At 57.0% G+C, this 24,766-nt stretch overlaps 2 protein-coding genes across 7 annotated transcripts; both read left to right on the top strand.

Annotated features, from left to right (window-relative positions):
• The first annotated feature begins 1,386 nt into the window (after positions 1-1,386).
• Positions 1,387-16,138, top strand: IQCN (IQ motif containing N). Of its 4 annotated transcripts, XM_045496655.1 has the most exons (5): positions 1,507-1,632; positions 3,802-3,939; positions 5,081-7,349; positions 7,467-8,587; positions 15,128-16,138. In XM_045496655.1, the coding sequence occupies exons 2-5, from the start codon at positions 3,856-3,858 to the stop codon at positions 16,052-16,054; spliced, it is 4,401 nt and encodes a 1,466-aa protein (XP_045352611.1). In that variant the 5' UTR covers positions 1,507-1,632; positions 3,802-3,855; the 3' UTR covers positions 16,055-16,138. The 4 variants fall into 4 exon arrangements, with proteins under 4 accessions (XP_045352608.1, XP_045352607.1, XP_045352611.1 ...); XM_045496652.1 differs by having other exon boundaries at positions 1,387-1,632; positions 3,807-3,939; positions 7,467-16,138; XM_045496651.1 differs by having other exon boundaries at positions 1,387-1,632; positions 7,467-16,138.
• A 521-nt stretch (positions 16,139-16,659) lies between these two features.
• On the top strand, positions 16,660-23,395 carry LOC123607416 (proline-rich receptor-like protein kinase PERK9). 3 transcript variants are annotated; one of them, XM_045496664.1, is made up of 4 exons: positions 16,666-17,087; positions 20,624-20,920; positions 22,995-23,155; positions 23,253-23,395. In XM_045496664.1, the coding sequence occupies exons 1-3, from the start codon at positions 16,829-16,831 to the stop codon at positions 23,132-23,134; spliced, it is 696 nt and encodes a 231-aa protein (XP_045352620.1). In that variant the 5' UTR covers positions 16,666-16,828; the 3' UTR covers positions 23,135-23,155; positions 23,253-23,395. The 3 variants fall into 3 exon arrangements, with proteins under 3 accessions (XP_045352617.1, XP_045352619.1, XP_045352620.1); XM_045496661.1 differs by lacking the exon at positions 22,995-23,155 and having other exon boundaries at positions 16,660-17,087; XM_045496663.1 differs by lacking the exons at positions 22,995-23,155; positions 23,253-23,395 and adding an exon at positions 22,209-22,424 and having other exon boundaries at positions 16,662-17,087.
• The last annotated feature ends 1,371 nt before the right edge of the window (positions 23,396-24,766 follow it).

Here is a 24,766-nt window from a genome sequence, read left to right as displayed (position 1 = left end):
CAGTGGTCTTTTTCCATAGGCATGATGGTTAGATCATTGACCTTTGGTGATTAGTTCAATCTCCAGCCCCTCTTCCCTCCCAGGAGGTCTGGCAGGTGGGGCTGAACGTTCCAACCCTCTAATGCCTTGGTCTTTCTGGGGACCAGCCCCCATCCTGAAGCTATCTGTTAGTCCCCAGCCATCACTCATCTTTTAGTTTACAAAAGACACTTATCACCCTCAGAGATTCCGAGAGTTTCAGGAGAAGAGTGCCAGGGACCAGGGACGAAGGCCAAGTATATCTTACTGTATCCCGCCCCTGCTAGATGGCAGAGCAGGGGCTAGAACCCTAGACTCCTGCCTGGCTCCCAGGAGCCTTGGGTCTAAGTGGAGGCCCTATGTTTTCACCAGCATGTGACACGGGGGCTTTGTTGGAAACCACAGATCTGACCCCATACTTGAAACCTTTCTGGAAAAAAAAGTCCTCGAGTGCATCTGGCCCTGGAGAGGTCAGTGTCTCTCCAGGCACCCCCCCCCCCCCACCCACCCAAACTACTTCTTTCTTTTCTGGCCTCAGGGCCTTTGCACAGCTGGGAGCCTGATAACACTTCTTCCCTCAGCTACCCAGCTGGCCTCGGAAGCTGTTCCCCCGCAACCCCCAGGGAAGCGAGGCAGAGGCTGCTGGGCCGGGCTGTGTGGCTTTGGCAGGACCCTGCTGAGCTGAGGCCAAGGTGTGTGTCAGCCCCAGCCCCGGCCAGCAGTGTGATTCACACCGGGCATCAGCCCAGCCCCAGGAGGTGAATGGGGACGGTGGCCTCACTTTCCCCTTCAGGACTGTGGCTCAGAGTCAATACCCGGTTTTGCCAGGCCCATATGGGGACCCCAAGGAACCTTGGGCCTAGCTTCACTCTAAGGAGCCCCTATCCTCAGAGCCAGACACAGACAATCCCTGGCCTTTTACAACAGCAGTGTCTTCTTTGCTCTGGACCCCTCTTATGGCTCCCCAGAACCTTCTTGATAAAACCCAAACTCCGTACTCCTCTCTGACTCCTCCCTATTCAGTTGTCCTCCACCTCCGGCCCTCTTCTCCCTCTCGCCTCCAACCACATCAGCCTCCACGTTCCCTAACCATGCCTAACTTCTTCCGCCTCAGGGCCTTTGCCCAAGCTGTGTTCTCCACCTGGGATGCCCTTCCCCCAGCTCTCCTGTGACTAACCTCTTCTCCTCTGGGACTCAGCCCATCCACCCCCTCTTTGATTCCTTCCTAGCAGTTTCACACCCCCAAGTTATTTGAGTTGTTTGTGTCCCCAGACCCAGATGAGGTCCCGCTGCAAACTTAGGTGCTCAACAAATGCCCAAGGTATGTGAGACTGAGTCTGCTTTGAGACACGTGTAGGGGAAGAATTCGGGCTCCCCTCTGTGCTCAGAGCCCTAATTTTCTGTTCAGGACAGGCAGAAAATATGTGGACACCACCATAACCCTCAGCCCTGATCTAGGTACCGCCCCCACACTGGGTCTGCCTTCTAGAACCCCCTTTCCCCAGGAGGAGCTGGTGGGGATTGGCTGGAACTTGGCTGTGAGTCACAAAGCCATTGTGGCACCAGGGCCCCAAGGCTGGCCATTCGGGCTGGTCGGTTCAGCTTCAGGGGCAGGTGAGTGGGGCTGGTGGAGGGTTTGGGGTGGGGGGTACACGGAGACTGGGCTGTTCTCCCCTGGCCTCCAGCATCCTCAGAGTCCCCTTGGACTCTCCAGGCCACTCCAAGAAGTGGGTCAGCTTTTCAGTCCCTCAGACCAGGGGCGCTTGGCGCCCCCAAAAACCTGATGGTGGGTTTGTCTGCCTGGGGTCCCAGCCTGGAGAGCCTATCATGTTTCTTGGGAGGCCGGGAAAGTGGTCTTAGCTTGCGTGACAGGGAAACGGAGGCTCAGAGGGGTTTACTCAAAATTTCCAAGCCAGCTCAGCTTACATGTCTGGGGGCCCCTTTCCTTTTTCCTGTCCCCTCTCGCTCCGTTGTCTGTTCACTCATTTTGATTGAGCTCATTGAAAGGGCTGAACCATATGGCTGATGAAACCCCAGACTCTGGGATAGGCCGTTTCAGATCCTGAAGCTGCTCTCTCCAAGTTCTGAAGCTTGGGCTGCATCCGTCCATCCATCCATCCATGCATCTATCCATAAACATCTATTGAGCACCTATTGTATGTACTATTCTAGGCACTGGGGGTTCAACAGCAAACAAAAGAGGCAGACATCCCTACCCATGGGCAGCTCATAGTTAATTGGCGGGGAGGCAAATCAGAAATAACAAAGAAATAAGAAATATGGTATATTGGCTTCTCCGGGCCTCAGGTTTCTCCTCTGTGAAATGGGGACAATGACTGTGCCCACCTCCAGGAGAACCAGCCTCGGGCCCATTTGCCGTTATGATTCAGTTCACACTGATGCTTGTTCTGAATGGGCCCAACCTGTCCTGGGGCTGGGGTGAACACCGGGCTGGGGCAGGACATTCAAGCCATTACATAGGTGACGCTACAACATTCATTGTGAAAGGAGGCAGCACGTGGGTCTTTGAAAACAAATCTATTTCGATCATCTCTGTCTTAAAGTGTTTGGTCTATTATATCAATTACTGATACGGTTGAATTTAAGTCTTCTGTTGATGGGCATTTGGGCGGTTTGGGGTGAGTGTAATGAACACGTGGACCTCTTGAGTGTAAATGTCAGGGTGAAATTGATGAATCGCCTTCAAGATACCGACAGTTTCCCCAAGTGGTCATGCTGTGTCCATCTTTTAAATTTTAGCCCTTTTTGTGGATCTGGACATCTTTCTGATGGCTGGATTGCATACCGCTGTATGAATGTTCTGAGTAAATTAAAACAATTTTTTTAATGTTTATTTATTAAAAAAAATTTTTTTTTTCAACGTTTATTTATTTTTGGGACAGAGAGAGACAGAGCATGAACAGGGGAGGGGCAGAGAGAGAGGGAGACACAGAATCGGAAACAGGCTCCAGGCTCTGAGCCATCAGCCCAGAGCCTGACACGGGGCTCAAACTCACGGGCCGCGAGATCGTGACCTGGCTGAAGTCGGACGCTTAACCGACTGCGCCACCCAGGCGCCCCAATGTTTATTTATTTTTGAGAGAGCAGGAGAGGGGCAGAGAGAGAGGGAGACACAGCATCCGAAGCGGGCTCCAGGCTCTGAGCTGTCAGCACAGACATGGGGCTCAAACTCACAAACTGCAAGATCATGACCTGAGCCGAAGTCAGACGCTTAATCACCTGAGCCACCCAAGCCCCCTTGTTCTGTGTAATTTAAGCCGCCTCCTGTTGATAAGCATTTGGGTGGTTTTCAGTTTTTACTCTTCTTCAACAATACAGTGATGAACATCCTTGAACATCCTCCTTTATGCACTTGTAACTGACCCCCTAGGAATCACCTTTTTGGTTCTCTCTAACTGTTTTGCTTATATGTACAAAATAACATTAGGGGCTCCTGGGTGGCTCAGTCAGTTAAGTGTCCAACTCTTGATTTCAGCTCAGGTCACGATCTCACAGTCATTAGATTGAGCCCCGTGTCACGCTCTGTGCTGATAGCATGGAGCCTGCTTGGGATTCTCTCTGTCCCCCTCTGCCCCTCCCCTGCTTGCACGCACTCTTTCTCTCTCTGTCTCTCAAAATAAACAAACATTAAAAAACCCCAAATAACACTAGAATGAATTCATCTTTGTGGAATTAAAAGTCTTTGATTTTTGTTTTGAGATGCTAGGGTTTGGGGATTTTGTTTGTCTGCTTTTTAACATTTCTTCTCATGTTGGTCTTGAGGTCAGAGCCAGCCCAGGGCAGTGTTGCTGCACGTTGCATGAGATGAAAGGCTGAATGAAGGCTGCTTCCTCTTACAAGTTGGCTTCTGGGATTGCACCTTCTCCTCCTGCTCCTTCGCCAACCCTATGGCCCTTCAAGGTATGCAGATGGCTGGGAAAAGAAACTGGCTGCTCCCACCAGATGGCAGGGATGTGGGGGGGCTTCTGCCAGACAAGTGTATTATGCTCCAGGTTACGCATCAGGGCTGCTTGGCAATATCCCAACTCCCTCTGAACCAAGGTACTTCTGAAAACCGCAGTCACCCCCTTGTCCTTCTACTCATCCTTCCATCTGTCATTGATCTACCCATCATCTACGAGTCATCCACCATCTATTCTCTGATCCATCCAGCCATCAGTCTACCTCCTGTTCATTGATCTCTTCAATTTCTTCAGTTCTCTTCATTCATACGCCCATTTATCTACTCAGATTTCATCCATCCACTACTCATTCGTCTACCCATCCGTCCATTCCTCCCTCCTTCTCTCTCCCCTCCCATCCATCCATCCATCCATTCATCCATCCATCCATCCATCCATCCATGTGTCCATTTCCTTATTTGTTGATCTGTTGATCAATTCATTCATCAATTTCATTTACCGATTTATTCTTCCACACAACCCTTTATCCATCTTTCCAACCCACTCACCATTCATTCATTTATCCAGATTTATCCCTTCCATATCTAGTCATTCGTCCACCTATCTGCCCAACTTCCAATCCACTCAACCACTCATTTATTAATGTAGCCACCCACCCAACACTCACCTGCTCGCAGCCTGAAACCAGGCCCTGTGACCGAGATGGGGACTCAGAAATGACTCAGACTTGGTTCTAGCCTTCTAGGAATTCATAGTAAATGGGGAGAGGCAAAAAATAACACACACACACACACACACACACACCCCAGAAATTTTCCAAAATAGTGTGATCAGTGCTATATTCACACTATGTTCCAGATATAAAGGAAGTTCAAAAAGCAAGAAGGTGGTTGGACATTTAACTGAGCGGCTGCACTGTGCCAGCATCGAAGTGGCCACAGGATGATGAGGGAGACATAGGTACCAAAGGCCACCGCGGTAGGTGGCCAGGAGAAAGAGGGCTTGCAAAGGAGAGGAGGAAGATTGTGAGGTGCCAAGAACAGGAAGAGGTAGGTCCTGGAGTGCTTGCTCCGGCAAGGAGACCTCTTGCCTGCATGACCCCACTCCCTGACCACCTACCTCCTTGCCACCCTTCACAGGCAGAGCTGACCTGCTCAAGAAGAAAGACAATGCAGCAAGCAACACAGCCCCAGTTATCACCCAATGGGCAGAGCTTGTACCAGCCCCAGTCCGACCCCAATCTCCAAGACAAAGCACGGACGCTGCGTCCAAAACCTCAGCATGAGCCACTTGGTTCCAAGGAGAGCCTTCCGCAAGATCTGGACAAGGACAAGAAGGTGACTCGTCACATCCCACGCCTCCGGGCTGTGGTTGAGAGCCAGGCCTTCAAGAACATCCTGGTAGATGAAATGGACATGATGCTGTCCCGTGCAGCCACCCTCATCCAAGCCAACTGGAGAGGCTACCGGCTCCGGCAAAAGCTGATCTCCCAGATGATGGCAGCCAAGGCCATCCAGGAGGCCTGGCGACACTTCAACACCAAGCGTCTCCTCCGGTCTGGCAAGTCGGTGGAGAAAAAAGTGAGCGTGGAGGAGGGGGACATCCCTTACCACCCCCCCCAGCAGGTGCGTTTCCAGCATCCAGGAGAGAGCAAGTCCCCTCTGGCTCAGCCCATCATGGTGAGCAAAGAGACCCAGTTCCCTTCCTCCGACAGCCTGGCTGCCTGCACCCACCAGCTGGTCCTCCTGCAGACCCAGAGTACTCCACGGCCTGGCATACGGGTCCCTTGTACCATTGGAGGCCCCAACGTCACCTTCCTACCACACCAGACCGTTGCCATCAGACTTCCGTGTCCAGTGAGTCTAGATGCAAAGTGCTGCCCATGCCTGCTGACAAGAACCGTCAGAAATTCCTGCCTTGTCCATGTAGAAGGGGACACAGTGAAGACCAAGCAAGGAACTGCCAGAGCCAGCAAGTCAGGAGTCTCCGGGCCACCACCACCTGTCAGGTATGCCCCGGCAGTTCACGGATCACTCAAGACCCAGACCCAGGACCACATGGAAGCAGAGGTCTTCAAAGCCCCACCCCAGACAGGCCCAGCACCTGTGATAACCAAGACCCCGCCCCAGCTGTGTGTAGTGCCCACGGGAACAGTAGCCAAGGCCCCACCCCAGATGTACCCAGCGGCCCGGATGACCAAGACCCCAACCCCGATGTACCCAGCAGCCACGATGACCAAGACCCCACTCCAGTCTTGCCTGGCAGCCATGATGAACAAGACCCCACCCCAGCCATGCTCGACGCCCACGGCAACAATAACCAAGACCCCACCCCAGATGTACCAGGTAGGCCCGGTGGCCAAGGCCTCACCCCAGACATGCCCGGTGGCTGCAGTGGCTAAGACTTCACCCCAGACATCCCAGCCAGCCACAGTGACCAAGACCCCATTACAGTCTTGCTTGGCAGCCATGGGGAACAAGACCCCACCCCAGCCATCCCCAGCAGCCCCGGTATCCAAGACCCCAACCCAGATGCGAGCAACAGCCTCGATAACCAACCCTTCACCCCAGACACGACCGGCAGCCATGATGGCCAAGATCTCACCACAGATATGCCTGTTAGCCTCAATGATCAAGCCCCCAACCCAGACACGCCCTGTGGCCGCAATGACCAAGACTCCGCCCCAGACATGCCCCGCGCCGGCGATGGCCAAGACACCTCCCCAGACCCGTCTGGCGGCCATGGTCACCAAAACCCCAGCCCAATTCCGCTCGGTGGCTGCCATCATCAGGACCCTGTGCCTGCCACCTCCAACAGCTGGAAATCTGAAGTCTTCACCTCCAGCAGCAGCGGCAGCCGGAGTTCCCAACACCTCATCCCACACGTATCTGAACGGACCAAAGGCCAAGGCTGTGGTGGATGCAAAGCAGACAACAGGGATGGTCAAGATCTCATCCCGCTCATCCTTGCCTGAGGGAAAGGTCAAATACTTTCCCCCACCACATCTGGGGGCTGGGACTCCCAAGGCTCCAGCCAGGCCTCCTTTAGAAGCTGAAAAAATCAAGACCTTCTCCCAGAAACAGGTGAAAACGGAAACAGTATCCAACACCAGTTTGGCCGTTGAAACGCCCAGGGCTTCGCCATGGACAAAAGTGACTGAGGACAGGAACAAGTCCTCATTACAGACACACCTGAGGACCGATGTCATGAAGGTTCAATCCCAGGTGTATGTGCCTGTAGAAACAGCTGTGGTCCTACCCCGGGGCGAGCCGGCCACATGTCCGGCCAAGGCCGCGGGAACATGTCTGGCCAAAGCTCTGCCCCAGGAACGGCTGGCCACATGTTCAATCACAGCCTCGTCCCAGGGACAGCTGCTTGCTGAATTGACCGCGACTCTGCCCCAGGCACATCTGGGCACATGTCTGTCCAAGACCCTACCCCAGGCACATCCATCCACCAAGCTGACCAAGGCCCTGTCCCAGGGACATCCACCTGCTGAGCTGACCGCAGCTGAGGCTCAGTCACATCTGGGCCCATGTCCGTCCAAGGCCCTGTCCCAGGCACGTCCATCTGCCAAGCTGACCAAGACCCCATCCTTTGCACATCTGGGCACATGTCTGACCAAAGCACAGTCCCAGGCACATCTGGCCACAGGAGCAGTAAAGGTCCAATCTCAAGCACATCTGCCTACCGGGCTGACCAAGGTGCACTCCCAGGCCCAGCTGGTCACAGAAGCAGCCAAGTGCCTCTATGGAACCCACCAACCTGCTGAGCTCAGCAGCAAGACCCAGTCGCAGCCGCTCTTGGCTGGGTTCAGGGCCTCCTCCCAGCCTTGTCATCACGTTGGTGCCCTTGGCACTCTGCCCCGAGCCAAGCCAGAGGACAGACTGACCCAGATCCAGCCCCACAGCCATGCACAGGGCAAAGCCACCCAGGGCCCATGCCAGGGGTCCTCCGAAACCCAGAGCATGCTGATGCCCCTGTCGGCATCTCCCAGACACCCCACGTGCAACATTGAATCCTGGGGTGACAGTGGAGCTACCCGGGCCCAGCCGTCGATGGCCGGCCCAGCCACACCCTGCCAGGAAGAGCCGGCAGCCTCCCAGCTCGCCTCCCTGTGTGCCGAGCTGGCCGCCGAGCTGGGCTCCCAGGAGGACCTCCGCGCCCTGCTGGCGAAAGCCCTCTCCCAGGGGCAAGTGAGGGCAGCCCTGAACCAGGCCCTGACAAAGAAAGTCCTGGGTGCCACGATGACCAAGGCCCTGCCCCAGGGCATGCTGGGCACAGCGCTGATGAAAGTGCTGTCCTGGGGTGAGCTGGGCGTTGCCCTGTCCCGCACCCTGACCCCCACCGAGCTCCGGGCAAAACTCGCTAAGGCCAAGCAGGGCAAACTGGCGGGCGTGCTCAGCAAGGCGCTGACGGAGGAGGAGTGGGCAGCCCTGAGCCAGGCCCTGTGTCAGGGGGAGCTAGGCGCGGTCCTGAGCCAGTCTTTGTCTCAGGCAGCCCTGAGGACCGGAGTTGTCCTCCCCAAGGCCACCTCGCAAACAGCAGGAAGCAGGATGACTGTGATGCCGACCCCAGTGGAGGTGGGGAGCCCATCAGCTGCGTGGGGGCCCACCCTAGGCCCCGTGAGACCACAGCCCAGCAAGGTCAGGGTTCCCCAGGATGGGGCCTGGGAGGGCTTCTTCACAGGCAGGCCTGCCGGGTTCTTAGCAGAGATGGGGGATGGGGCCATGCTCGGGGGGTCACCCTGCTCGTCGGTGGTCTCCATGGGTGCCTCCCTAACTAGTAGAGTGATCACCACTGTTCATCAGTACCCCCTAATTGCTGCCCTGGACCCCACTCTATCACGGGAGAGGGGGCCCAGCAGGGACTCCTCCTCAAACCTGTATCTGACTCCTGAGGTCAGTGAGAAAAATGTGTGCCTCCCCCCAGCGGCCGGTGAATTGGCATCGGATCTCAACCCCGTGGAGAGCGACATGGACCCCGATTTGCCCAGGCCACCCCTCCTGCAGCTGCCCCCCAGTCTGTGGCAGCCGCTCGTTGCCAACGGTGTGGGCCCAAGCACCAGCCAGCCGTCAGTGGCCGGTGGCACAGCCCAGAGCTCCCATAAGCCACATGTCAGCAGGGTGGCCCCACATCCGTGGGCCTCGTCGAGGGAGGGCAGGGTGGCCCCGGCTATGCCTCCCTGCACTGTGGGTGGCGGGAAGGCCTCCCACTCCCACCAGTGTGTCGCTGCCTATGGGGGATCTGTTTGTTGGTGTCGGCCCTCCGGGGTCAACAAGGTGCCCCTCGGCGTATACCGGTCATCAGCTACCAAAGTTCCACGACAGCCATCTGTGGTCCGTGAGGACGCCGTGCAGAAAACTCAGTCCTCAAATCACAAACGGGCCTCCCCAGACCCTAGGGAGAGAATCGGCAAGGTGACCTCAGGTCCACGGAGGGCTGCCGCTGTGAGCAAAGCACCCCTAGCCCAACCACAGACTCCCAAGGCCTGTGACATAAGCCTAGGTCTCTTGCCTGGCTCCGCGGCTCCCGGTCATCGCTGGGCACTCAAGACTCAGGTAGATCCCAGTGTGTTCCAAGTGTCCCCAGGCAGTAGGTTGGCACACCCCCTGCCCGGTACAGCCATCCCTCGGCAGGAGAGGAAGCGGACCGAGGGTACCATTTCCAGTGGGCACTGCCCACGGGAGCAAGTGACTGGCCGTATACTCAATGAACTGGTGGCCAGTTTGCCACAGGGTCTGGACAATGACCTGTCCGGAAGCCTGTCCCCAGACTCCACAGACTGTGGCCCGAATGTGAGTAATTCCCAGAGCTCATTGCCCAGCTGTAGTTCACTCAGCCTTTCCACCACGTCTGTGGCCAGTCTGACTGCTATCGACCTGGCGGAGGAGGCGTCCTTGGAGGCCAGCTTGGATAGGGACATCCGGGTAGATGCCCTCCTCTCTGGAGAGGCCGAGGGGGGGCCTCAGGGGCCTGGAGACAGGGAAGAAACTAGGGAGGTGAGCTGGCCACACACGACTCCAAACCTCCACCACCCTCCCTCTGCGAGTTCAGAGCCAATGCCCATTCTGCACCACAGCTCGGTGTCCGGTCATGTGACCTTGAGTGTCCACTGGGGCTTGGATGATCCGGATGAGAGGGATGTGTCTTCAGGCCAAAGCTCCATGGATCTGAAGAAGAGCTTGTCCCAGAAATCCTATAGAACAGGACTGACCAGGAGTGTGTCTTTGGGTAATGTGGCCCCTACTGTGTATCAGCAGCCCTCTGGGGCCAGTAGATTAACCTCAAGCCTCTCCCTGCCATCAGTAGCAGATAACATGGCTCCAAACCCGCAACAGCCATTTATAGTCAGTAGGGTCACCCCCAGCCTATCTGAATCGTCTATGACTACTAAGGTCACCCCCAGCCTAGCCCAGCCATCTGTGACAGGTGGGGTGGCCCCCAACATGGACCAGGCATCTGTGGCCAGTAGGGTGACTCCCAATCTAGCCCAGCCATCTGTGACAGGTGGGGTGGCCCCCAACATAGACCAGGCATCTGTGACTGGTAAGGTGGCTCCCAGCCTAGCCCAGCCATCTGGGACCAGTGGGGTGGCTCCCAATTTAGCCCACGCGTCTGTGACCAGTAGCGTGGCCCCCAGCCTAGCTCAGCCGTCTGTGACCGGTGGGGTGGCCCCCAACTTAGCCCAGCCATCTATAACCGGTAGGGTGGCCCCCAGCCTAGCCCAGCCATCTGTGACCAGTGGGGTGGCCTCTAGCCTAGCCCAGCCATCTATGACTGCTGGGGTGGCCCCCAGCCTAGCCCAGCCATCTGTGACTGGTGGGACAGCTCCCAACTTAGCCCAGGCATCTGTGACCGGTAACGTGGCCCCCAGCCTAGCCCAGCCATCTATTACTAGTGGGGTGGCCCTCAACCTAGCCCACCCATCTGTGACTGGTGCCGTGGCCCCCAAACTAGCCCAGCCATCTGTGACTGGTAGGGTGGCCCCCATACTAGCCCAGCTATCTGTGACTAGTGGGACAGCTCCCAACTTAGCCCAGGCATCAGTGATCAGTGTCATGGCCCCCAGCCTGGCCCAGTCATCTGTGACTAGTGTGGTGGCCCCCAACCTAGCCTGGCCATCTTTGACTAGTGTGGTAGCCCCCAACCTAGCCCAGGCATCCATGACCGGTGGGGTGGCCCCCAACCTAGCCTGGCCATCTGTGACTAGTGTGGTGGCCCCCATCCTAGCCCGGCCATCCGTGACTGGTGGGGTGGCCCCCAGCCTAGCCCAGCCACCTGTGACCAGTGGGGTGGCTCCCAACCTAGCCCAGCCATCTATAACTAGTGTGGTAGCCCCCAGCATAGCCCAGCCATCTATGACTAGTGGGGTGGCTCCCAATCTAGCCCAACTATCTGTGACTGGTGCCATGGCCCCCAACCTAGCCCAGCCATCTATGACTGGTAGGGTGGTCCCCAGACTAGCCCAGCCATCTGTGACCAGTGGAGTGGCCCCAAATCTAGCCGAGGCATCAGTGATCAGTGGGGTGGCTGCCAGCCTAGCCAAGCCATCTGTGACCAGTGGGGTGTCCCCCAACCTAGCCCAGCCATCTATGACTAGTGCCATGGCCTCCAATCTAGCCTGGTCATCTGTGACTAGTATGGTGGCCCCCAACCTAGCCCAGGCATCTTTGACCAGTGGGGTGGCCCCCAGCCTAGCCCAGCCATCTATGACTGGTAGGGTGGCCCCCAGCCTAGCCCAGCCACCTGTGACCAGTGTGGTGACCTCCAGCCTAGCCCAGCCATCTGTGACTGGTAGGGTGGCCCCCAACCTAGCCCAGCCATCTATGACTAGTGTGATGGCCCCCAGCTTAGCCCAGACATCTGTGACCAGTGGAGTGGCCCCCAACCTAGCCCAGCCACCTGTGACCAGTGTGGTGACCTCCAGCCTAGCCCAGCCATCTGTGACCAGTGGGATGGCCCCCAACCTAATGCAGGCATCTGTGACCAGTAGGGTGGTCCCCAACCTAACACAGCTACCTGTGACTGGTGGGATGGCCCCCAGCCTAGCCTGGCCATCTGTGACCAGTGGGATGGTCCCCAACCTAATGCAAGCATCTGTGACCGGTAGAGTGGCCCCCAGCCTAACACCGCTACCTATGACTGGTGGGGTGGCCCCCAGCCTAGCCCAGCCATCTGTGACCAGTGGGGTGGCCCCCAGCCTAGCCCAGGCACCTGTGGCCAGTTGGGAGCCCCTCAGCCTATTCCAACCATCTGTAATGAGTGGTACTAGCTGTGCAATTGGTCAGTCAAGTCGGCCCCCTAAAGTGGGTTCAAATCTACCATCATCAAGGGTGAATGCCGTGGCCCCGAGTCGGCGTCATCCATCGGTTGTGACTGAAGTCCCCCTGAGTGCATCATATCCATCTGGGACCAGCAGCATGGGTCAAGGTCTGAGCCAGCCATCTGTGACCCCTGGGGTGGACCCATGTCAAGATCCTGTAATGGTTAGTGGGGTGGCCTCATACCCCCAGGCCCCTGAGTTCAGTGAGGTGTCCCTTGAATTTCATCAGCCTTTCAGTGTCAGGGGAAGGTGCCCAAGTAGGACTGCACATTCTGCTGTTGCCCTTTCAGCCCCAAACCTCTACCAGGTGCCTGTGGCTAGTGGAGAGGACTCTTGTCTAGACCAGGGAACCGGTATATGTCCGGGGGCTCTGTTCAGGGGCATGGCTACCAGCATGTCCCCAGGTGCTATGGCTGCCGGCATGTTCCCAAATATGTCTCAGGGGACCCTGGCTGCTGGTATGTTCCTAAGTGTGTGTCCGGGACCTGTGTGCCCAGGCATCGCAGGGAGTGTGTGCCAGAGAAGTGTGGTAACTGGTGTGGGCCCAGACCAGTTTCAGGTGGCCGGTGGGACGACCCCCACTGCATCCCCAGGCTCTGTGGCAGGTGTCCCTTTGGTTCGTGAACAAGCCTCAGAGGCGGGTCCTGGTTTCTCCCAGGCTTCAGTGCCCAACAGATGGGGTAGGAGTCCATTCAAGTTTTCCCAGGCCAGCGTGGCCCCCAATATGTCTCCGGTCAATGTCGATCTCCCAACACCTTTGAACCACCAGAATCCTTCTGTGTCCACAATTGTGGCACCAGGTTACCAACAAGCAAATGTTGTCAGCCAGGAGCCTGTGATGGGCACAGACAGTGGCCTGGTGCCAGGTTCTGTAGCCAATAGGATGGCCACAGCTATGGCCCCAGGTGCTGTGGCCAGTGGTGTGGCCCCCAGCCTTCCTCCTGGGTCTGTGATCAGAGGTGTGGGCCAAAGCCTGCCTCCGGGGCCCGTGATCAGTGACGTGCCTCCCCACCTTCCACCAGGTTATGTGGTCAGTGGTGTAGCTCAAACCCTTCCCCCAGGGTCTGTGATCTATGGTATCAGCCATAGCCTTCCCCCAGGATCCGTGATCAGGGGCATGGGCCAGGGTCTTCCTCCAGATCCTATGGCCAGTGCTGTGGCCCAGAGCTTTCCTCTGGGTTCTGTGGCCAGTGGCATGACCAGGTCCCTGTGTCCAGGTTCTGTGGCCCCCAGTCTGATTGCAGCGTCTGGGGCTGGTGGGATGGGGCAAAGCCTCCCTGTAAGATGTGCAGTTAGTTTCACTGCTCCGAGCCTTGTCCTAGGTTCAGTGGCGAGTGAGGTGGCCCCAAATGTCTCCCCTGAGTCTGTGGCCTCTATTATGGTTCCAGCATCTATGGCTGGGGGACTGAATGGGGGCCTGGTTCTGGGGTCCAGGGCTAGCGCAGCTGGCCTGACCCCCACAGTCGGAAATGTGGCCCAGAGCCTTCCCCAGGGGTCCATGCTGATCGGGATCACTCCCCGTCCTTACTATGGATCTCTGGCTGGGGAAGGGTCTATAGCCCCCTTCCAAGCATCCCGTGCCATTGGCCTGGGTCAACTTCATCCCTGGGCTGGGGAAGCTAGTGGCACAACCTGGAGGGTGCACCAAAGGCCCACGGTTCTACAAAGATCCTCACAGTTGAGCCACGCTCTTGGGATGATGCCATTTGAGACCACAGATGACCAGGTCATGATGAAGCCAGAGGACCTGGAGAAGGCTCTGTCCCAGGCGTCCGAATCCAGTGGGGAGTCCATAGTCCTCGAGGAAACCCCGTGGATGCCCCATAGCCTCCCGTCAACTGACATCAATCACAGCCTCCAGGTCCTTCCCAACGGTCAAAAGCCATTGTTGGAGGAGGTGGTTCCCAGTGAAACCAAGTCGCTGACCAGTGGCATGGCCCCTGTCCCTCCCCAGTCCCTGAGTATTGCCAAGCACTGGAGGGCAGGGGGCGTCACTGCAGCTCTGCAGCAGGGGTCAGCAACCACTTGGGGGGCCCCCAATTCCCACTTTGTGACAACTAGCAGGGTCCCCAGTGGGCACATGGAGTCTGTCAGAGCTACTGGGGCCCCTTTGGCTCATCAACGGGCAACAGCGGCTCATGGGTCCCAGAGCCCCTCAGTGGCTCTCATTGTGCCTCAGAACCCCTTGGTGGATCACGTGCCCCAGAACCACGCCCACGAGGCGGGGGCTTCTACCATAGTCGCAGGGTCACCCAAGCTGGCCCATGGCAGCACTATAACATCCAGTTTGCACCCAGGGTCGGTAGCTGGGATGGGGACCCCCAGGACTTCCCAGAGGTCAGGGGCCGCCACGGTGGCCTCACATGTGCCGCTTTATCTGCCCAGGGTGAGTGGGGTGGCATCTGGTGGGTTCCATACAGAAGCTGTCCCCAGAACACACGAGAAGCCGGCATCTGGGGATCCGGCTCAGACCAGCCACAAGTTTCTTGGCTCTAGAAAATCCTATAGGTCCGTGCCTGGTAGTCTTGTGTCGGAAATGCTAGATGATAAGGTAGCCAGGATCGTGCCCTCACGTGACGTGCGAGAGCAGGCCCACAGGTCCTCACGGCAAAGTCCCGAACGCCTCCCGGCTACACCACCAGCCATAACACCAATCACACGTACTGAGGCGACACAAGACATGGGCATCGCTGGGCTGCACCCAGAGTTTCGGAGGGTGTCTCTGGGCTATGAGTCTTCACCTGGCGGTTCCCGGAGGCCCCTTTTAACCCAGGAGCCAACATGGGGGTCTCGGGATTTCCAGAGCGCTGTGGCTCCTACAGACAGCCCTAGGGCACTCCTGACTCCCGCTGTACTCCAGGGCCCCGCGGACGCCGTCAGAGCTGGTGGCCAAGCGCGGAACTCTGCCGTCCCCAGTGGAGCCGTCGGGCCCGTGGACGGCGCAGTGACCCCTGGTGGCCCGTGGGAGCCGGCCAGGGCTTCTGTGCCGGGGGACACTGTGGGCAGAGAGGCAGCGGTGAATCCCAGGCAGCCGGGGAAGCTGATGACATCGATGCAGGCCGTGGAGAAGATAATCATCCGCGCTGTGGTCGTTATCCAGGCGTGCACACGTGGCTACCTGGCACGCCGCGCCATCAAAGCGTGGCACCAGTGGGCCGTCATCATCCAGGCCGCCTGGCGTGGGTACCAAGTGCGGCGGGACCTGGCCCAGCTCTCCAGAGCTGCCACCGTCATCCAAGCCGTGTGGCGGGGCTTCTGTATCCGCCGGGGCCAAACCCCGCCAGCGTTGCTCCAGGGCGTGTGGGCCGAGATGGGCGGCAGGACCCGGTCGACCTCTGACCACCGCTGCTTCCAGTCCTGCCAGCCGCACGTCTGCCCCCTCTGCCAGTCCCTGAGTCCCAGGGCGGGGAGCCCGCCCAGTGTGGTGATGCTCGTGGGTTCCAGCCCCCGCACGTGCCACACGTGTGGCCACACCCTGCCTACTCGGGTGGTGCACGGCATGGGCCGGGGCGCCAGAGTCCAGGCAGGCGTCCCATGGGGCTCTGGCACCCAGACAACCCCCGGGAGCCCCCGGCAGTCCCGTCGCCAGAATAAGGCAGCCGCGACCATCCAGTCCGCGTGGAGGGGCTTCAGCGCACGCCGCCAGCTGAGGCAGCAGCAGGCGGCAACCAAGACGCTTCAAGCCACCTGGCGCGGCCATCACACTCGGGCCACCCTCACCACAGATGCGCTCTTGGGACCAGCAGCATGGGACGATCCGCAGTATATGCAGTGGCCCGGTGTCTAGGACATTGGCTGACTGGTGGGGGGACACCAGGAGAGGGGCAATGTGGCTCTTAGGGTCTAGTGAATAAAGCCCTCCACAGCCTGAGTCTTGGTCCACCTGTGCTCATGGGGGTGTCTTGGGTGTGGTTGGCGTGGGGGGTGGAGTTGAGAGGCTCTGGAACATCTTGGATGGGAGGGGCCCCAAAGCTTCCAACCATGCAGTCAGCACCTGGGTTTTGCAGCCGGGAGAGGGACCCTAAATCTTTTCTAGAGGTCAGGGCCGACAGGGTGGCCTCACATACGTCACCGTGTCTATCCGTGGCTAATGGAGTGGAGCCCAGTCAGTTCCAGATGGAAGCGGTCCCCAGCACATTCCAGAAGCCAGTGTCCGGGGACCTGGTCCAGAATGGCCACCATGAGTTCCCTGCCCCTAGAAAATCCTACGGGCGCATGGGTGCCCCCTTCAGGAAATGCTAGGAGTTTCCAGCCACTTCCCGATTGGGGAAATGTAGTCTGCCTTTCTCTCTCACCCCCAGTCTTGGTGAGAGAGCGAGCCAGACAGACCCACCCAGCCTGTTGGGGCAGGAACCGGGCAGAGAGAGAGAGAGTGAGGGGGCTGCCCCAGAGGGGGGCGGCCCGGACAGAGGAGGGGCAGGGCGGGGACAGCATGGATTTAGGGCAGCTACGGAGGGGGCCACAGAGTTGAGGGGATAGGGAGAGTTGGACGGCTTCAGGGTCATGGTCCAGGTGGGGTTTGTAGGAGAGGCGGGGGGTCCGGGTGGACAGGGCGGCAGGAATGGCACCCCCGGGGAACAGTAGCGGGCCCCCAGAGGCCCTGTGTCCTGAGGCCCCACCTCTGCCCCACCTGTGCCCAGCCCCACACGCCGCCGCAGGCAGGGGGCGCGTGCGCGTGCGCGTGCCACACACCTGTGCCCAGCCCGCCTTTCGCCCTCCCTGCCCTGGAATGGCGGGCTCCCAGCTGCCATCGCCACTTCTGCCGCTGTCTCTGGTGCTGCTGCTGGGGAATTCCTCCCTTGCCCCTGTCGCCTCTAGAGGTAAGAACAGGTGACAAGGAGGCCTGGCTTTCGGGAAGCTGGAGGGGGGGGGGTATGGCTCAGGAACACACTTGGCTTCTGAATCCCTCCTTCAGGCCACCCCCCCCACCCCCAGCCTTCCCCCAACACGTGAAGGGCCACTCCTCTCAGAAGCAAAGTGGGGCGCTGCCACTCTGCTGCTGATCTGAACCAGCAAGAGGCTGGTGGGGGCCTCCATACCCAGTTTGAGGTTCTGTTTCAAACCTCAGTTTCTTGTAGCCCCCAAGGGGAGAGGAGTGAGGGCCCCAGGGCCATAGTGGGGGCCACATAAGGGCTCACTTCCTGGTCACTAAGCATTGATGGCTCCCAGGAGAGGTTCTTGGCGCCTGACTTGATTTCCTTCTGCCGCCCTGTAAGACAGTCCCCGGGCTGCAGAAGAGTTGAACCCGCAGCCTTCCCCCCAGCCCTCCTTGTCCCACCGAGTCATGGCTCTCTCTGACCCATGCCCCGGCCTCAGCCCTAGAATGTCAAGTGCGGAGGCCACCACGCCCGGGATTCCCACTGCGGGCAAGGGCTTCACTCAGAAGGCACCACATGTATCCCCACTGCAGAGCTCAGGAAACTGAGGCTCAGGCGAGGCGAGTCTCCCCGCTGTGCCAGGCCCTGAGTAGAACCAGATGCCTTGGCTCTTGCCAGCCTCCTGGTCTAGGGCACTCCGGGCAAAGCAAGCTCCCGGCACAGTGCCTGGATCCAATTTCACTTCAGCTTCTGGTCAGCTCTCCGGCAGCTCAGGAGCACCTGTCTACTCTGTCCCCGGCACTCAGCAGAGCTTGTGTCGTCCTCCACCTCCTCTTTCAAGCACTGGCTTTCCTCGGGTGACTTTAAAACGTTCAGCTCGGGGGGCGCCTGGGTGGCGCAGTCGGTTAAGCGTCCGACTTCAGCCAGGTCACGATCTCGCGGTCCGTGAGTTCGAGCCCCGCGTCAGGCTCTGGGCTGATGGCTCAGAGCCTGGAGCCTGTTTCCGATTCTGTGTCTCCCTCTCTCTCTGACCCTCCCCCGTTCATGCTCTGTCTCTCTCTGTCTCAAAAATAAATAAACGTTAAAAAAAAAAAATTTATAAAACGTTCAGCTCCCTTGGGGCACCTGGGTGGCTTAGTCAGTTAAGGGTCCGACTCTTGAAGGGTCATGAGTTCAAGCCCGTCTCTTCCCCCCGCGCCCCCACCCCTTGGGCTCTTTGCTGCATGTGAAGCCTACTTAAAAAAAAAAAAAAAAAAAAAGTTCAGCTCCCCAGAGTTTTGGCTTGGCTTGGGGTCCACTGTGGCCCCGAGTCATCCTCATTTCAGCAGAAATGCCTCAAAAATAATGATAGGAAGCAGTTTGGGGAGGCTGGCCTCTTCATCCTTGACTCCTTGGTGGTCCTTAAGGGGCCCTCTTCCCACCTTCCCAGTCACCTTGGGCCAGGTTCCCAACCATTCTGAGCCTTAGTCCCCCATCTGTAAAATGGGAATGAAGTCAGGCCAGTGCACCATGCCTCGGCTACACTTCTCTGGCATCCCACAGAGCCTGGGAGCCTGGACAGAGAATTAGGGGTCTGTGTGTAGACCCAGCCCCCTCCTGGCGCCTAAGGTTATTTCCGCATTTTTGCTGCCGGAGGTGAGGTGAGGGAGGAAGCACAAAGATTCGCCCGGGGCAGAGTAGGTAGGGTGGGGCAAGGAGCCGTTGATGAACGAGCTCACAAGCAGCTAAGGTGCCTAGCAGCCTGGAACTAGGAAGTCCTTGTGGGACGTGGCCCACAAAATATTCACCCACCCTCATTCTAGCTCCTGGGCTCAGTGCCTGGGATGGGGTAGGAGCCAGGGAGTGGCTGGAACAGAGCAGGGTAATTTCCAGAGCTCCAAACCACGGATTGTTCCCAGAGCCAGAGACCTCAGAACCAACCTCTCATTTAAGACTCTGAGTTTAGCCTTGGGGACCTTCCAGGTACCTGATGAAGAAGATTAGAGCTGATCCTCCCCGGGGGGGGGGGGGGGGGGCGGAGGGCTTGGAGGTGGATCTGTGCACCTGACCACCCACTATGTGCCAAACCTGTGTGAGCGCTCAGAGGCTCGACTTACACTTTACAGAGGAAGAAACTGAGTCCCAGAAGGTTTAGAAGGATTCCCCAGGGTCGCCTGGCTGGCTCAGTTGGTGGAGCATGAGACTCCTGGTCTCAGGGTGGTGATTTCAAGCCCCACATTGAAGATAGACTGAAAGAAAGAAAGAAAGAAAAGAGAGAAAAGAAAGAAGAAAGGAAGAAAGAAAAGAAAGAAGGAAAAAGAAAGAAAGAAAGAAAGAAAGAAAGAAAGAAAAGAAAGAAAGAAAAAGGAAGGAAGGAAAGAAAGGAAGGAAGAAAGAAAAGAAAGAAAGAAAGAAAGAAAGAAAGAAAGAAAAGAAAGGAAGAAAGAAAGAAAGAAAAGGAAGGAGGTAAGGAAAAAAGAAAGAGAAGGGAAAGAAAGAAGAAAGAAAGAAGGAAAAAGAAAGAAAGAAGGAAAGGGAAAGAAGAAAGAAAAAGAAGGAAAAGGAAGGAAGAAAGGAAGAAAGAAAAGAAAGAAAAGAAAGGAAGAAAAGGAAAGAGGGAAGAAAGAAACAGAAAAGAAAGAAGGAAGAAAGAAGAAAGAAAGGAAAGGAAGGAGGGAAAGAAAGAAAAAAAGAGAAAAGAAAAAAAAGAGAAAGAGTTCCCCAGCTGGCTGGGTTGCAGCCATTCCCTATATACCGAGGGCCTTTAGAGCCCCGAAGCAAGAGTGGGGGCGGGGAGGGCCCCACCCGGGCTGTGACTTTGGCTGTAGCACTTCAGACAAGGGCGCCTCCCGCTTCCCACGGAGCACTCACGTGGTTCGCCAAGTCCTCCAGGTCTCCCGAGAGGCAGGTGTTTACCATCTGGGATAACGGGGAGACCTCTTCCCCGGCGAGGGGCTGGGGCTGAGGCCACACCCCCTTGTCCCTAACCATCCCCTCCCTGCCCCCTCAGTGAGTTTTCCCTCCAGTGTTATTTTTTTTCCGTGCTCTTGGCGAGCAGGACGGAGAACCGAGCTTCCCAGCTACGGCTCCTCTAGCTCAGTGGAAACCACCGGCCGCTGCCATCCACAGCAGCACCTCGAGTGTAGAGGCAGACTTGTTAAGCGGCAAAATTCGGCAGGAATAAATCCGAAGACCTAAACGGCTTTATTAATGATTCATGAATTGGGCAGCGTCCCATCTGAGCAGATAGAAAGGAGCTCCGGGGAGCTGTACAAAATGGAAGGCTTTTATAGGCAGAAGGGGGGGAAGAGAAAGGCAGTTCCCAGCAAAGGGTGGATTGTTTCAGGCGAGTTTACCTTCCTTTACGAGAAAGCAGAGGAGGGGCATCTAGGAGGCAGATTATCTCACAAGTGCTGACCAGCTAATTCCAGATTGACGGGGTAAAGGTCCCACTCCTGGGCGGGGCGGAAACTGCGATTAGATTAGGTATTAAGTCTTGGTTTGTTGATATGGGGCTTAGCACAAGTGACTCCATTTTGGGCGTGTTTCTCTTTTTACAGACTCCAACGTCCAGGTCCGCATCCTTATTTCAAAGACCGACTCCTCAAATTCAGGGGCAACCCCCACCAGCTCCACAAATCTAAGGTTGGAGTCCATCTCCTCCCCACAACCAGAAACGGCCACCCACCCCAGTTCTGGCTCCCCGGGTTCAGAGCTTACCCCTACCTCCCACTCGAGCCCCCCAAGCTCCCCCACCTTGACCTTGCATTGGAGCTCCACTTCTCCCAGCTCAAGACCAGAGCCCTCTTCCATGCCCTCAGCCAGCACTGACAGGACCTCTGTGTCCTCTGGCTCTGGTGAGTACTGGAGGTTTGGGGGTTGGGGAAATGGTTGGGGGTAGCAGGCTGCAGTTCTGGGATTAGCCACCAGGGAGAGACACAGACCTGAGAATGTGTGGAGAAGTGCTTCTCCCCACTCTACCGGGTATCACCTAAAGCCGCTCAGACCTTCTTTCTTCTATGCACATTTATTAAGCACCTAGTGTGTATCAGGTCCTGTGAGACACAGCTTTGTTGGGAGACAGGTTATAAGTAAATTATTGATTTGTTTATAAAAGAACAAGATAAACGCGATAAGGGGTCAGAATGTGAATACAAGTGTATTGAAATTTGTTTTAAACTTTTAACTGTTAAGTAATCTCTACCCCCAGTGTGGGGCTCAAACTCACGACCCGGAGATCAAGAGTCCCGTACTAGGATTGACATTTTTAGTTTTTAAAAAATGTATTTATTTTGAGAAAGAGAGGAGGAGCAGGGAGAGGGGCAGAGAGAGAGGGAGAGAGAGAGAATCCTAGCAGGCTCTGTGCTGTCAGCCCAGAGCCCGATGTGGGGCTTGAACTCACAAACCATGAGATCATGACCTGAGCCAAAATCAAGAGTCAGATGCTTAACCGACTGAGCCATCCAGGCACCCCTAGGATTGAATTAAAAAAATTTTTTTTTTCTTTTTTAACATTTATTTCTTTTTGAGAGACAGAGTGTGAGGCGGGGGAGGGGCAGAGAGAAAGAGAGAGAGAGCGAGACACAGAATCCAAAGCAGGCTCCAGGCTCTGAGCTGTCAGCACAGAGCCCGACGCGGGGCTTGAACTCATGACCTGTGAGATTATCACCTGAGCGGAAGTCGGACGCTCAACCGACTGAGCCACGCAGGCGCCCCTAGGATTGAAATTTTTAAAGAACAGTTAGTAAATGTCTCAGTTTAAAGGAGGTGAAGGAGGCAGTCACACAGGTATCTAGCCGGAGAGCAGCCTGGGTAGCTGGCACAGCCCATGAAAAGGTCCTGAGGTAGGACTGTGCCTGGCGCATCTGAGGGCCAGTGACAGGGTTGGGACCGACCGAGTGAGTGGGGTGGATGAGTGGGGATACTGGTGGCAGCAGGGAGGGTAGGGTAGTTGCAGAGCATGGCCAGACAGGGCCCTGGGGGTTCAGTAGAAGCCAAGCATTTCTAGGGGGTCTAGAAAAAAACCCCCGTCATTCAGAACAGTGTGTTGTCTCAAATGTCCAAAGAACAGCGTGACACAAAGTGTAATGACCTGCCAGAAGTCCTAGGATGGAAACCAGCCTCACAAAGGCTCAAATTTTGCAGGCATCCTCAGAACGTCGCTGCATTTGGGAACAGAATCCTAGATTTGCTTTTTCTCACTTGGCAAGAACTCCTGAGAGTCCCCAACGAGGGCAGCAAAAAACACAGAGCACTGAATGAGTTCCTTATAGACAAATGATTTTCAAAAGGGAAAGGAGAAAATCGTGCTTTAAAAAAAGTTACAGGGGCGCCTGCGTGGCTCAGTTGGTTGAGCGTCCAACTTCCGCTCAGGTCACGATCTCATGGTTTGGGAGTTCGAGCCCCGCGTCTGGCTCTGTGCTGACAGTTCAGAGCCCACGGCCTGTTTCAGATTCTGTGTCTCCCTCTCTCTCTGCCCCTCCCCTGCTCATGCTCTGTCTCTCTCTCTTAAAAATAACCGAGCATTAAAAACATTTTTAAAAAACTATATTAAAAAGAAAAAAGTTACAGCAGCAGGGGGCCTGGGTGGCTCAGTCGGTTGAGCGTCCGACTCTTGATGTGTGCTCCGGTCATGGGTCTCTCAGTTTGAGAGTTCGAGCCCCGAGTCGGGCTCTGCGCTGACAGTGCAGAGCCTGCTTGGGGTTCTCTTTCTCTCTCTCTCTCTCTCTCTCTCTCTCTGCCCCTCCCACACTCTCTCTCTCTCTCTCTCTCTCTCTCTCAAAATAAATAAATAAACTTAAAAGAAAGTCGCAGCAGCAACAGGAGAGGGAAGTGAGCACGGCTTCCTGGAAGGGATGTAGAAACACCCGGTGCGTGTTTCAGCCTTGGGAGGGGTGGGGTCCAGGGCTGACTCAGGCCTCCTCCCCTCAGCTCCAGGGGACACTGGGGCCCCTGAGTTGCACAGGAACCCAGGCGTGGTGGTGGCTGTGTGTCTGCTGGTGTCCGTCTTGCTCATCGGGTCTGTGCTAATGGCTGTGAGGCGTGGCCACCGTGGTGTGTCTGAGTTCTAGAAGCTGGATGAGATGTCCACGGTGAGGTGGGGGCTGGGCTGGAGGGATTGCCCTCCCAAGTCCCTGCTGCAGACCCTGCTCGTGCCTGACCGTTCTCTCGTGTGTGTTCCTCCCCCAGGAGACAGCGAGCCAAAGGTCCTCCTTTGCCCATCACCCACCAGAGTGATCTCCGTGGGGCCAAGGGAGAAGGGGGCTTGGACGGGGTAGAGCACCTGGGGAGGGGCTAGGCTTGCCAGAATAAAGCCTTTGTGTTCCTCTGTGGCCTCCCGAGTCATGGACTGCTGTGACAAACGCTTCTGAGTGTCTACTATGTGCTGGGGTCATAGTGGGGACCATTTCTCCACCCTGGTGGGGCCCACAGTCTCAAATATGGGGACAGACAATAGCCAGGGAATCAAATGACATCACCTCAGGTGGCGAAGAGGGTCACGGAGTCACAGACTGGGGTTGTGGCCGAATCACAAGGGCCCTTGCGTCCAGGTTTCCTGAGAGGGCGGTGAGGGGTGGTGGGAAGGAGCCACCCTGGAGAAAGCTGGGAGGGGATCCCAGGAAACAGGCACAGCAAATGCAAAGGTCCTGCGGTAGGAAGAACTCGCGATGTTTGGGAAACAACACGGAAGTAAGTGAAGTTGGAGCGGGATAAGGGAGACGTGAGTGGGGGGCCGCGCTGGCTGTGCGAAGGGGTGTGTGTCTTAGAATGGAAAGATTTTACCGGCTCAGACCAGCTTTACATCACGGGGGAGTTTCCAGCCAGGAAGTTCCAGAATCTAGTAGGTCCTGCTTCCAGTCTTGAGGCGGACAAAGCAGCAGGGGGAGAAGGCTCTCCAGGAGGCAGGCACGGCCTGTGCCAAGGCTTGGGGGCAGGAAGGCACCAGAAGCACGCAGAGAACATGGAGGCACAATGGCTCCCCCGCCTCGGCCCTGCTTCCTGAGCCTGGGCCCCACTCTCTCCTCCCATTGTGCAGGAGGGAAAACGGTCCAGGGAGCGGCAGGCTTGGGGCTGGGACCTTTGGTGGGTCGGTGGGTTCTTCCTGCTTCCACCGACCCCATCCCCAGGACCATCCGGGCTTCTCTAGCCAGAGTGGGATATGGAGGCTCCAGGCTATGCCTTGGCCAGGACTCCGGCCTGGAGCTGCCCCCTCAAGGCTGGGTTTACCCTTCTGTGAAATGGGTGGTGACAGAGGTGGGAGGTCAAGGTCACACAGCACGGGGTGGGGGGGGGGGTGAAGCCTGCCCCGGGGACAGGGTCATGCTCTAATGATTTTTGGGGGCAGAGGGACGGCAGGGCCTCCCCGGCAGGTGGCTGTTCTGGTGACACATTAACCTGCAGTAGCTCGAGAGGTGACAGCACCACACAAACCCCTTTCCTCTGGCCACAGCCCCTCCCACCCAACCCCAGGGTGGGGGTGGGGTGGGGTGCTGGTTCCACTGAAGCTCCAGTCCCCGCTGTTTGTGAAGAGGGCATTGACCAGAGAGGGTCATCGATCTGCCTAGAGTGGCACAGCGTGGTGACCAGCTTTCCTGGAGCCTCCAGGGACCCCCCAGAGGGCCACCCCCAAACTCCTGAGGCCACACCTCATGGGCTATGCTGTGAAGCATGTGTCCCAGACCCTGAGCGGGTAAAATCTTTCC

This window comes from Leopardus geoffroyi, chromosome A2, assembly GCF_018350155.1.
Source record: "Leopardus geoffroyi isolate Oge1 chromosome A2, O.geoffroyi_Oge1_pat1.0, whole genome shotgun sequence".
NCBI lineage: Eukaryota > Metazoa > Chordata > Mammalia > Carnivora > Felidae > Leopardus > Leopardus geoffroyi.
This window is presented reverse-complemented; position numbering and strand designations above follow the sequence as displayed.